Source organism: Sebastes fasciatus, chromosome 1 (genome assembly GCF_043250625.1).
Source record: "Sebastes fasciatus isolate fSebFas1 chromosome 1, fSebFas1.pri, whole genome shotgun sequence".
Lineage (NCBI taxonomy): Eukaryota > Metazoa > Chordata > Actinopteri > Perciformes > Sebastidae > Sebastes > Sebastes fasciatus.
In genome coordinates, this window is record NC_133795.1 from 45,060,862 (window position 1) to 45,073,847 (window position 12,986).

Consider the following 12,986-nt stretch of genomic DNA (forward strand, 5'->3'; position numbering starts at 1 on the left):
CGTCCACCAGAGGGCGCCGACAGACTGGCTGATGACATCAGGTCTTTAAATGTCTCAGCAGGCTCTGCCTTAATGACTAAACTCAGGGAATACAGTCGACACGGAGGTCACATGACACTCTGGAACGTGATTGGCTGCAGGTTCAGGTATACAGTCAAACACCTGGACGCAGCTCAGTGTGTACTCTGTGTGTGTGTGTGTGTATATATATAGAAATATATATTATATCTATGGATCAATAATCAGATTAGTTATTGATTATGTTTCTGCTGATCAGTTAAAGGCCATTACCATTTTTAAACATTCTAAATGTGTCCCAGTTTATTTCCTGTTGCAGTGGATGTGAACGACATCAGCTGACAGGAAGTAAACATGGACCCAAGCTGTTGCATAGCAACACAATTCTTGTTGAAATGCACTAAAACAGAGCGTTTCAGGATCCTCCTCCAGGGTTACAGGAGGATCCTCCTCCAGGGTTACAGGAGGATCCTCCACCAGGGTTACAGGAGGATCCTCCACCAGGGTTACAGGAGGATCCTCCTCCAGGGTTACAGGAGGATCCTCCTCCAGGGTTACAGGAGGATCCTCCACCAGGGTTACAGGAGGATCCTCCTCCAGGGTTACAGGAGGATCCTCCTCCAGGGTTACAGGAGGATCCTCCACCAGGGTTACAGGAGGATCCTCCACCAGGACGGACAGAAGAGTGTTCAGAGTAACGACATATTGAAAATACAACACAGACGATCTATAGGACTAAAATAACACGTATAATGTGATTATATGTGAGGAGCAACACAACCTCCTCTCAGCGCCAACCAGATAGAGCCAGAGCAACACAACCTCCTCTCCATGCCAACCAGATAGAGCCAGAGTAATTCAACCTCCTCTCCATGCCAACCAGATAGAGCCGGAGCAATACAACCTCCTCTCCATGCCAACCAGATAGAGCCAGAGCAACACAACCTCCTCTCCATGCCAACCAGATAGAGCCGGAGCAACACAACCTCTTCTCCATGCCAACCAGATAGAGCCAGAGCAACACAACCTCCTCTCCATGCCAACCAGATAGAGCCAGAGCAACACAACCTCCTCTCCATGCCAACCAGATAGAGCCGGAGCAACACAACCTCTTCTCCACGCCATATAGATAGAGCCAGAGCAACACAACCTCCTCTCCATGCCAACCAGATAGAGCCAGAGCAACACAACCTCCTCTCCATGCCAACCAGATTGAGCCAGAGCAACACGACCTCCTCTCCACGCCATATAGATAGAGCCAGAGCAATACAACCTCCTCTCCACGCCATATAGATAGAGCCAGAGCAACACAACCTCCTCTCCACGGCAACCAGATAGAGCCAGAGCAACACAACCTCTTCTCCACGCCATATAGATAGAGCCAGAGCAACACAACCTCCTCTCCACGCCAGATCGATAGAGCCAGAGCAACACAACCTCCTCTCCACACCAACCAGATAGAGCCAGAGCAACACAACCTCCTCTCCACGCCATATAGATAGAGCCAGAGCAACACGACTTCCTCTCCACGCCATATAGATAGAGCCAGAGCAACACAACCTCCTCTCCACGCCATATAGATAGAGCCAGAGCAACACAACCTCCTCTCCACACCAACCAGATTGAGCCAGAGCAACACGACCTCCTCTCCACGCCATATAGATAGAGCCAGAGCAACACGACCTCCTCTCCACGCCATATAGATAGAGACAGAGCAACACGACTTCCTCTCCACGCCATATAGATAGAGCCAGAGCAACACAACCTCCTCTCCACCATGAACCTAGAGATTGTTGCTCCAGGTCCAGGTCCAGGTCCAGGTCCAGGTCCAGGTCCAGGTCTGTCAGGTGGACTGAGGCTCCACCAGAGAGGCAGAGAGTTCTAGTAGAAACACTAAATACAAGTAGAACCTGAAGATGAGCTGATGTGGGACCTTCAATTGATTAATGGACTAATATAATAATTAATAACAGCTCTAACATGAACGGTCAGACCGGAGCTGTCGTACGACAGTGTTTACTGTTTGTCTGTTTAATTATGTATATGTGTATGTGTGTGTGTGTGTGTGTGTGTGTGTGTGTGTGTGTGCACCTCCCCTCAGCTTAATGTCGGTATCTAAATTCATGTGCGTGGTGGCGGCGGCGTGGCGGCGGGCGGATCACAGGCGGATTGTGTTGGATTTGAGCTGAAGCCTCTTTAATCAGCGTAACACCGTCATTAATATTCATGCAGTCAGCTGGAACACCGACTCACTCTCAGCCAAAACTTTCTGCTCAGAATGTATTAAATACAGCTTAAAAAATTAATGGACTTTATAGTTTATATTCCACCAAGAAGAAGAAGAAGAAGAGGAAGAGCCCCCCCCCCCCACCTCCCCTCCTCTGATTGGCCGTCGGGTTTCCTCTTTTTTCTCATTTTTCATCTTTGACGAGACTTCAAAGCAGCGAGGAGGCGTGAACGGTCACTTAGAAGGATTTAAGCTCATCATCACATCTGTAATTGTACACGAATAATAAGACGAGCCGGCGGCTCAATTAGCTCTGAGTCCACAAGAGACCGGGGTGGGGGGTGGGGGGGACACCAGGGGGGAGGGGGACCGGGGAGGTGGGGGGAGGGGGGGGGGGGGGGTTAGAGGACGACAGGAAATGAGAAAAAGTTTCAAAGTGAAGACGCTCAAATTATTCAATAACTGTAATACCAGAACCACAATCAGGACCAGGACCAGAACCAGGACCAGGGCCAGAAACAGAACCAGGACCAGGACCAGAACCAGGACCAGGACTCTGTCTCACCTCAGGTCCCTTTCATCAACCGATGCCTTTGCTGGCTTCCACACAGAGAACGCTGTGAAGGTGTGAAGGAGCCACAAGAAGAGAGGTGGCTGCAGGCTGAGCTCAGAGTCCCGACCAGGTTCAAGACCAGAGATGATGGAGCGAGTCCTGTGAAAGCAGAGTCCATGGCCTAGGTCTGAGTCAGAGTCAGGGTCAGGATCTGGGTCTGGGTCAGGGTCTGGGTCTGGGTCAGGGTCAGGGTCAGGGTCAGGATCAGAGTCAGGATCAGAGTCAGGGTCTGGGTCTGGGTCTGGGTCTGTCACAGACACACTGTGTGAATGATGTCTGTGTGTTTAGTCGTTTAATTACTCAACAAACATTTAATGTGATTTCTGCCTCCTTTAATTACACCTGAGGAGCTCCGCTCTGACTGGTGGCTTCTTAATGAGAGCCATTAACCTTAACGAGGCCTTAACGAGGCCTTAACGAGGCCTTAACGAGATATGAGAGGTGTGTTTGCTCTGCTGATGAGCTGCAAGTATTTAGAAAGCTTGACATGACAACGGATTACTGCTAATGATTAATGATTAATTAATAAAGACAGAGGGAGAGCTGCGTTCACACAACGCTTTATTCTACGTTTGTGTGTTTAATTCAGCTTCAGTTGAGTCTGTTTTTATTTTTTCAGCTAATCCCGGAGTGAACCTGGAGCTGCAACAGCGTCTACCCTCACCTGCAACTCAGCAACTCAGCAACTCAACTCAGCAACTCAGCAACTCAACACAGCAACCCAGCAGCCCTGACAGGTAGAACATTTCTACAGTTTAGTCCTGATGGTGATGCTGAACATGAACAGTTTAGTCCTGATAGGGATACTGAACATGAACAGTTTAGTCCTGTTGGTGTGTGCTGAACATGAACAGTTTAGTCCTGATGGTGATGCTGAACATGAACAGTTTAGTCCTGTTGGTGTGTGCTGAACATGAACAGTTTAGTCCTGATGGGGATGCTGAACATGAACAGTTTAGTCCTGATGGTGATGCTGAACATGAACAGTTTAGTCCTGATGGTGGTAATGATCATGAACAGTTTAGTCCTGATTGTGATGCTGAACATGAACAGTTTAGTCCTGATGGTGATGCTTAACATGAACAGTTTAGTCCTGATGGTGATGCTCAACATGAGCAGTTTAGTCCTGATGGTGATGCTGAACATGAGCAGTTTAGTCCTGATGGTGATGCTGAACATGAACAGTTTAGTCCCGATGGTGATGCTGAACATGAACAGTTTAGTCCTGATGGTGATGCTCAACTTGAGCAGTTTAGTCCTGTTGGTGGTGCTGAACATGAACAGTTTAGTCCTGATGGGGGGGGATGCTGAACATGAACAGTTTAGTCCTGATGGGGATGCTGAACATGAACAGTTTAGTCCTGATGGTGATGCTGAACATGAACAGTTTAGTCCTGATGGTGATGCTGAACATGAACAGTTTAGTCCCGATGGTGATGCTGAACATGAACAGTTTAGTCCTGATGGTGATGCTGAACATGAACAGTTTAGTCCTGATGGTGGTAATGATCATGAACAGTTTAGTCCTGATGGGGATGCTGAACATGAACAGTTTAGTCCTGTTGGTGTGTGCTGAACATGAACAGTTTAGTCCTGATGGGGATGCTGAACATGAACAGTTTAGTCCTGATGGTGATGCTGAACATGAACAGTTTAGTCCTGATGGTGGTAATGATCATGAACAGTTTAGTCCTGATGGTGATGCTGAACATGAACAGTTTAGTCGTGATGGTGATGCTTAACATGAACAGTTTAGTCCTGATGGTGATGCTCAACATGAGCAGTTTAGTCCTGATGGTGATGCTGAACATGAGCAGTTTAGTCCTGATGGTGATGCTGAACATGAACAGTTTAGTCCCGATGGTGATGCTGAACATGAACAGTTTAGTCCTGATGGTGATGCTCAACATGAGCAGTTTAGTCCTGTTGGTGGTGCTGAACATGAACAGTTTAGTCCTGATGGGGGGGGATGCTGAACATGAACAGTTTTGTCCTGATGGGGATGCTGAACATGAACAGTTTAGTCCTGATGGTGATGCTGAACATGAACAGTTTAGTCCTGATGGTGATGCTGAACATGAACAGTTTAGTCCCGATGGTGATGCTGAACATGAACAGTTTAGTCCTGATGGTGATGCTGAACATGAACAGTTTAGTCCTGATGGTGGTAATGATCATGAACAGTTTAGTCCTGATGGTGGTGCTGATCATGAATAGTTTAGTCCTGGTGGTGGTGCTGAACATGAACAGTTTAGTCCTGATGGTGATGCTGAACATGAACAGTTTAGTCCTGTTGGTGTGTGCTGAACATGAACAGTTTAGTCCTGATGGGGGGATGCTGAACATGAACAGTTTAGTCCTGATGGGGATGCTGAACATGAACAGTTTAGTCCTGTTAGTGTGTGCTGAACATGAACAGTTTAGTCCTGATGGTGATGCTGAACATGAACAGTTTAGTCCTGATGGTGATGCTGAACATGAACAGTTTAGTCCTGATGGTGGTAATGATCATGAACAGTTTAGTCCTGATGGTGATGCTGAACATGAACAGTTTAGTCGTGATGGTGATGCTTAACATGAACAGTTTAGTCCTGATGGTGATGCTCAACATGAGCAGTTTAGTCCTGATGGTGATGCTGAACATGAGCAGTTTAGTCCTGATGGTAATGCTGAACATGAACAGTTTAGTCGTGATGGTGATGCTTAACATGAACAGTTTAGTCCTGATGGGGATGCTGAACATGAACAGTTTAGTCCTGATGGTGATGCTGAACATGAACAGTTTAGTCCCGATGGTGATGCTGAACATGAACAGTTTAGTCCCGATGGTGATGCTGAACATGAACAGTTTAGTCCTGATGGTGATGCTGAACATGAACAGTTTAGTCTTGATGGTGGTGCTGAACATGAACAGTTTAGTCCTGATGGTGATGCTGAACATGAACAGTTTAGTCCTGGTGGTGATGCAGAACATGAACAGTTTAGTCCTGATGGTGGTGCTGATCATGAACAGTTTAGTCCTGATAGTGATGCTGGACATGAAAAGTTTAGTCCTGATGGTGGTGCTGAACATGAACGGTTTAGTCCTGGTGGTGATGCAGAACATGAACAGTTTAGTCCTGATGGTGGTGCTGATCATGAACAGTTTAGTCCTGATAGTGATGCTGGACATGAACAGTTTAGTCCTGATGGTGATGCTGAACATGAACAGTTTAGTCCTGATGGGGGGGGATGCTGAACATGAACAGTTTAGTCCTGATGGGGATGCTGAACATGAACAGTTTAGTCCTGATGGTGATGCTGAACATGAACAGTTTAGTCCTGATGGTGATGCTGAACATGAACAGTTTAGTCCCGATGGTGATGCTGAACATGAACAGTTTAGTCCTGATGGTGATGCTGAACATGAACAGTTTAGTCCTGATGGTGGTAATGATCATGAACAGTTTAGTCCTGATGGTGGTGCTGATCATGAATAGTTTAGTCCTGGTGGTGGTGCTGAACATGAACAGTTTAGTCCTGATGGTGATGCTGAACATGAACAGTTTAGTCCTGTTGGTGTGTGCTGAACATGAACAGTTTAGTCCTGATGGGGGGATGCTGAACATGAACAGTTTAGTCCTGATGGGGATGCTGAACATGAACAGTTTAGTCCTGTTAGTGTGTGCTGAACATGAACAGTTTAGTCCTGTTGGTGTGTGCTGAACATGAACAGTTTAGTCCTGATGGGGGGATGCTGAACATGAACAGTTTAGTCCTGATGGGGATGCTGAACATGAACAGTTTAGTCCTGTTAGTGTGTGCTGAACATGAACAGTTTAGTCCTGATGGTGATGCTGAACATGAACAGTTTAGTCCTGATGGTGATGCTGAACATGAACAGTTTAGTCCTGATGGTGGTAATGATCATGAACAGTTTAGTCCTGATGGTGATGCTGAACATGAACAGTTTAGTCGTGATGGTGATGCTTAACATGAACAGTTTAGTCCTGATGGTGATGCTCAACATGAGCAGTTTAGTCCTGATGGTGATGCTGAACATGAGCAGTTTAGTCCTGATGGTGATGCTGAACATGAACAGTTTAGTCCCGATGGTGATGCTGAACATGAACAGTTTAGTCCTGATGGTGATGCTCAACATGAGCAGTTTAGTCCTGTTGGTGGTGCTGAACATGAACAGTTTAGTCCTGATGGGGGGGGATGCTGAACATGAACAGTTTAGTCCTGATGGGGATGCTGAACATGAACAGTTTAGTCCTGATGGTGATGCTGAACATGAACAGTTTAGTCCTGGTGGTGATGCAGAACATGAACAGTTTAGTCCTGATGGTGGTGCTGATCATGAACAGTTTAGTCCTGATAGTGATGCTGGACATGAACAGTTTAGTCCTGATGGTGATGCTGAACATGAACAGTTTAGTCCCGATGGTGATGCTGAACATGAACAGTTTAGTCCTGATGGTGGTGCTGAACATGAACAGTTTAATCCCGATGGTGATGCTGAACATGAACAGTTTAGTCCTGATGGTGGTGCTGAACATGAACAGTTTAGTCCCGATGGTGATGCTGAACATGAACAGTTTAGTCCTGGTGGTGGTGCTGATCATGAATAGTTTAGTCCCGATGGTGATGCTGAACATGAACAGTTTAGTCCTGGTGGTGATGCTGAACATGAACAGTTTAGTCCTGATGGTGATGCTCAACATGAGCAGTTTAGTCCTGATGGTGATGCTGAACATGAGCAGTTTAGTCTTGATGGTGATGCTGAATATGAACAGTTTAGTCCTGATGGTGATGCTGAACATGAACAGTTTAGTCTTGATGGTGATGCTGAATATGAACAGTTTAGTCCTGATGGTGATGCTGGACATGAACAGTTTAGTCTTGATGGTGATGCTGAATATGAACAGTTTATTCCTGATGGTGATGCTGGACATGAACAGTTTAGTCTTGATGGTGATGCTGAACATGAACAGTTTAGTCTTGATGGTGATGCTGAATATGAACAGTTTAGTCCTGATAGTGATGCTGGACATGAACAGTTTAGTCTTGATGGTGATGCTGAACATGAACAGTTTAGTCCTGTTGGTGGTGCTGAACATTAACAGTTTAGTCCTGGTAGTAGTGCTAGAAGAAACAGACATTAAATGTAAAGGGTTCATCCTCTGGAGAGCAGAAAGCATATCAGAAGAATTCAGTTAACCAAAGTTTAACACAAAGGAAATGTGACCTTTCTGATTTCAGATCTGGGACCAGCTTGTGCCTCGACCCCACTGACCAGGGTAAGATCCATTCTATCATCCATCCATCCATCATCCATTAACCCATCCATTTCCATCTATTAATCCATCCATCATCCATCCATTAACCCATCCATCATCCATTAACCCATCCATCCATCCATTAACCCATCCATCCATCCATTAACCCATCCATCCATTAACCCATTCATCCATCCATTAACCCATCCATCATCCATTAACCCATCCATCCATCCATTAACCCATCCACCCATTAACCCATTCATCCATCCATTAACCCATCCATCCATCCATCCATCCATCCATTAACCCATCCATCCATCCATCCATTAACCCATCCAGCATCTATCCATTAACCCATCCATCCCTCCATTAACCCATCCATCCATCCATTAACCCATCCATCCATCCATTAACCCATCATCCATCCATTAACCCACCCATCCATCCATCCATTAACCAATCATCCATCCATAAACCCATTCATCATCCATCCATTAACCCATCATCCATCCATTAACCCATCCATCATCCATCCATTAACCCATCCATCATCCATCCATTAACCCATTCATCCATCCATTAACCCATCCATCATCCATCCATTAACCCATCCGTCATCCATCCATTAACCCACCCATCCATCCATTAACCCATCATCCATCCATTAACCCATCATCCATTCATTAACCCATCCATCATCCATCCATTAACCCACCCATCCATCCATTAACCAATCATCCATCCATTAACCCATCATCCATCCATTAACCCATCCATCATCCATCCATTAACCCATCATCCATCCATTAACCCATCCATCATCCATTAAACCATCATCCATCCATTAACCCATCCATCCATCCATTAACCCATCCATCCATTAACCCATCCATCATCCATCCATTAACCCATCATCCATCCATTAACCCATCATCCATCCATTAACCCATCCATCAATCCATCCATCCATCCATTAACCCATCCATCAAACCATCCATCCATCCATCAACCCATCCATCCATCCATTAACCCATCATCCATCCATTAACCCATCCATCATCCATCCATTAACCCATCATCCATCCATTAACCCATCCATCCATCAATCCATCCATCCATCCATCCATTAACCCATCCATCATCCATCCATTAACCCATCCATCAATCCATCCATCCATCAACCATCCATCCATCCATAAACCCATCCATCATCCATCTATTAACCCATCCATCATCCATCCATTAACCCATCATCCATCCATTAACCCATCATCCATCCATTAACCCACCCATCCATCCATTAACCAATCATCCATCCATTAACCCATCATCCATCCATTAACCCATCCATCATCCATCCATTAACCCATCATCCATCCATTAACCCATCCATCATCCATTAACCCATCATCCATCCATTAACCCATCCATCCATCCATTAACCCATCCATCATCCATCCATTAACCCATCCATCAATCCATCCATCCATCCATCAACCCATCCATCCATCCATCAACCCATCCATCATCCATCCATTAACCCATCCATCATCCATCCATTAACCCATCCATCAATCCATCCATCCATCCATCAACCCATCCATCCATTCATCAACCCATCCATCATCCATCCATTAACCCATCATCCATCCATTAACCCACCCATCCATCCATTAACCAATCATCCATCCATTAATCCATCATCCATCCATTAACCCATCCATCATCCATCCATTAACCCATCATCCATCCATTAACCCATCCATCATCCATTAACCCATCATCCATCCATTAACCCATCCATCCATCCATCCATTAACCCATCCATCCATTAACCCATCCATCATCCATCCATTAACCCATCCATCCATTAACCGATCATCCATCCATTAACCCATCATCCATCCATTAACCCACCCATCATCCATCCATTAACCCATCATCCATCCATTAACCCATCCATCCATTAACCCACCCATCATCCATCCATTAACCCATCATCCATCCATTAACCCATCCATCCATTAACCCACCCATCATCCATCCATTAACCCATCATCCATCCATTAACCCATCCATCCATTAACCCACCCATCATCCATCCATTAACCCATCATCCATCCATTAACCCATCCATCCATTAACCCACCCATCATCCATCCATTAACCCATCATCCATCCATTAACCCATCCATCCATTAACCCACCCATCATCCATCCATTAACCCATCATCCATCCATTAACCCATCCATCCATTAACCCACCCATCATCCATCCATTAACCCATCATCCATCCATTAACCCATCCATCCATTAACCCACCCATCATCCATCCATTAACCCATCATCCATCCATTAACCCATCATCCATCCATTGACCCATCCATCCATTAACCCATCATCCATCCATTGACCCATCCATCCATTAACCCATCCATCCATCAATCAACCCATCATCCATCCATATCTCTGACTGGTACCTGTCTTTCTGTTCAGCCCCTCAGCAACTCCCAGAGCCTCCGTCCTCCTGCTCCCCCTCCCCTCTATCCCACAGGAGGTCTGTCTCTCCTGTCTCACCCCTCCTCCACAGGAGGTCTGTCTCTCCTGTCTCACCCCTCCTCCACAGGAGGTCTGTCTCTCCTGTCTCACCCCTCCTCCACAGGAGGTCTGTCTCTCCTGTCTCACCCCTCCTCCACAGGAGGTCTGTCTCTCCTGTCTCACCTTCGTCCTCCAGACTTCCAGGAGGTGCAGGACAGATGGAGCTGGACCTGTCCCCGAGCCGAGGCCTCTCTCCTCGGGTAGAGAGCTGTGGACATGGCTCTGATGGAGAGAGAGGTCCTGGTAGTCCCGTCCTCAGAAGACATCTGGTCAGCACTGATGAAAGGTGAGACTAGAACCCTAACCCTACACTGACTCCTCTGTACCCTTCATTGACTCCTCTGTACCTTTCACTGACTCCTCTGTACCTTTCACTGACTCCTCTGTACCCTTCATTGACTCCTCTCTACCTTTCACTGACTCCTCTGTACCCTTCACTGACTCCTCTCTACCTTTCACTGACTCCTCTGTACCCTTCACTGACTCCTCTCTACCTTTCACTGACTCCTCTGTACCCTTCATTGACTCCTCTGTACCTTTCACTGACTCCTCTGTACCCTACACTGACTCCTCTGTACCTTTCACTGACTCCTCTGTACCTTTCACTGACTCCTCTGTACCCTTCATTGACTCCTCTCTACCTTTCACTGACTCCTCTCTACCTTTCACTGACTCCTCTGTACCCTTCACTGACTCCTCTCTACCTTTCACTGACTCCTCTGTACCCTTCACTGACGCAGCTGTACCCTTCACTGACTCCTCTGTACCCTTCACTGACCTAGCTGTACCCTACACTGACTCCTCTGTACCCTTCACTGACTCCTCTGTACCTTTCACTGACTCCTCTGTACCCTTCATTGACTCCTCTCTACCTTTCACTGACTCCTCTGTACCCTTCACTGACCCAGCTGTACCCTTCACTGACTCCTCTGTACCTTTCACTGACTCCTCTGTACCCTTCATTGACTCCTCTGTACCTTTCACTGACTCCTCTGTACCCTTCACTGACCCAGCTGTACCCTTCACTGACTCCTCTGTACCCTACACTGACTCCTCTGTACCCTTCACTGACTCCTCTCTACCCTTCACTGACTCCTCTGTACCCTTCACTGACTCCTCTCTACCCTTCACTGACTCCTCTGTACCCTTCACTGACTCCTCTGTACCCTTCACTGACTCCTCTGTACCCTTCACTGACCCAGCTGTACCCTACACTGACTCTTCTGTATCCTACACTGACTCCTCTGTACCCTTCACTGACTCCTCTGTACCCTACACTGACTCCTCTCTACCCCACACTGACTCCTCTGAAACTCACCTGTTCAGAGTGGAACTCACCTGGTCAGAGTGAAACTCACCTGGTCAGAGTGGACTTCACCTGTTCAGAGTGGAACTCACCTGGTCAGAGTGAAACTCACCTGGTCAGAGTGGACTTCACCTGTTCAGAGTGGAACTCACCTGTTCAGAGTGGACTTCACCTGGGCAGAGTGGAACTCACCTGGTCAGAGTGGAACTAACCTGGTCAGAGTGGAACTCACCTGGTCAGAGTGGAACTCACCTGGTCAGAGTGGACTTCACCTGTTCAGAGTGGAACTCACCTGGTCAGAGTGAAACTCACCTGGTCAGAGTGGACTTCACCTGTTCAGAGTGGAACTCACCTGTTCAGAGTGGAACTCACCTGGTCAGAGTGAAACTCACCTGTTCAGAGTGGAACTCACCTGGTCAGAGTGAAACTCACCTGGTCAGAGTGGACTTCACCTGTTCAGAGTGGAACTCACCTGGTCAGAGTGGAACTCACCTGGTCAGAGTGGACTTCACCTGGTCAGAGTGGAACTCACCTAGTCAGAGTGGAACTAACCTGGTCAGAGTGGAACTCACCTGGTCAGAGTGAAACTCACCTGGTCAGAGTGGACTTCACCTGTTCAGAGTGGACTTCACCTGTTCAGAGTGGAACTCGCCTGGTCAGAGTGGAACTCACCTGGTCAGAGTGAAACTCACCTGGTCAGAGTGGACTTCACCTGTTCAGAGTGGAACTCACCTGGTCAGAGTGGAACTAACCTGGTTAGAGTGGAACTCGCCTGGTCAGAGTGAAACTCACCTGGTCAGAGTGGACTTCACCTGTTCAGAGTGGAACTCACCTGGTCAGAGTGGAACTCACCTGGTCAGAGTGGAACTCACCTGGTCAGAGTGGACTTCACCTGTTCAGAGTGGAACTCACCTGGTCAGAGTGCACCATGGCCCTGTTACATCTCTTATTGTCTCTAA

At 46.9% G+C, this 12,986-nt stretch overlaps 1 protein-coding gene across 3 annotated transcripts in view; it reads left to right on the top strand.

Moving 5' to 3' along the window:
* The first annotated feature begins 3,066 nt into the window (after window positions 1-3,066).
* LOC141776159 (uncharacterized) overlaps window positions 3,067-12,986 on the top strand; it is a 77,761-nt gene continuing 67,841 nt past the window's right edge. Inside the window, exons 1-5 of one of the 3 annotated variants that reach the window (XM_074649711.1) lie at window positions 3,067-3,299; window positions 3,478-3,595; window positions 8,103-8,140; window positions 10,620-10,680; window positions 10,825-11,007. In XM_074649711.1, coding sequence (XP_074505812.1) covers window positions 3,293-3,299; window positions 3,478-3,595; window positions 8,103-8,140; window positions 10,620-10,680; window positions 10,825-11,007 — 407 coding nt within the window. In that variant the 5' untranslated portion in view covers window positions 3,067-3,292. Of the gene's footprint in view, window positions 3,300-3,327; window positions 3,596-8,102; window positions 8,141-10,619; window positions 10,681-10,824; window positions 11,008-12,986 lie in introns of those variants that run through there. The other 2 variants (XM_074649715.1, XM_074649712.1) reach the window with 2 other exon arrangements.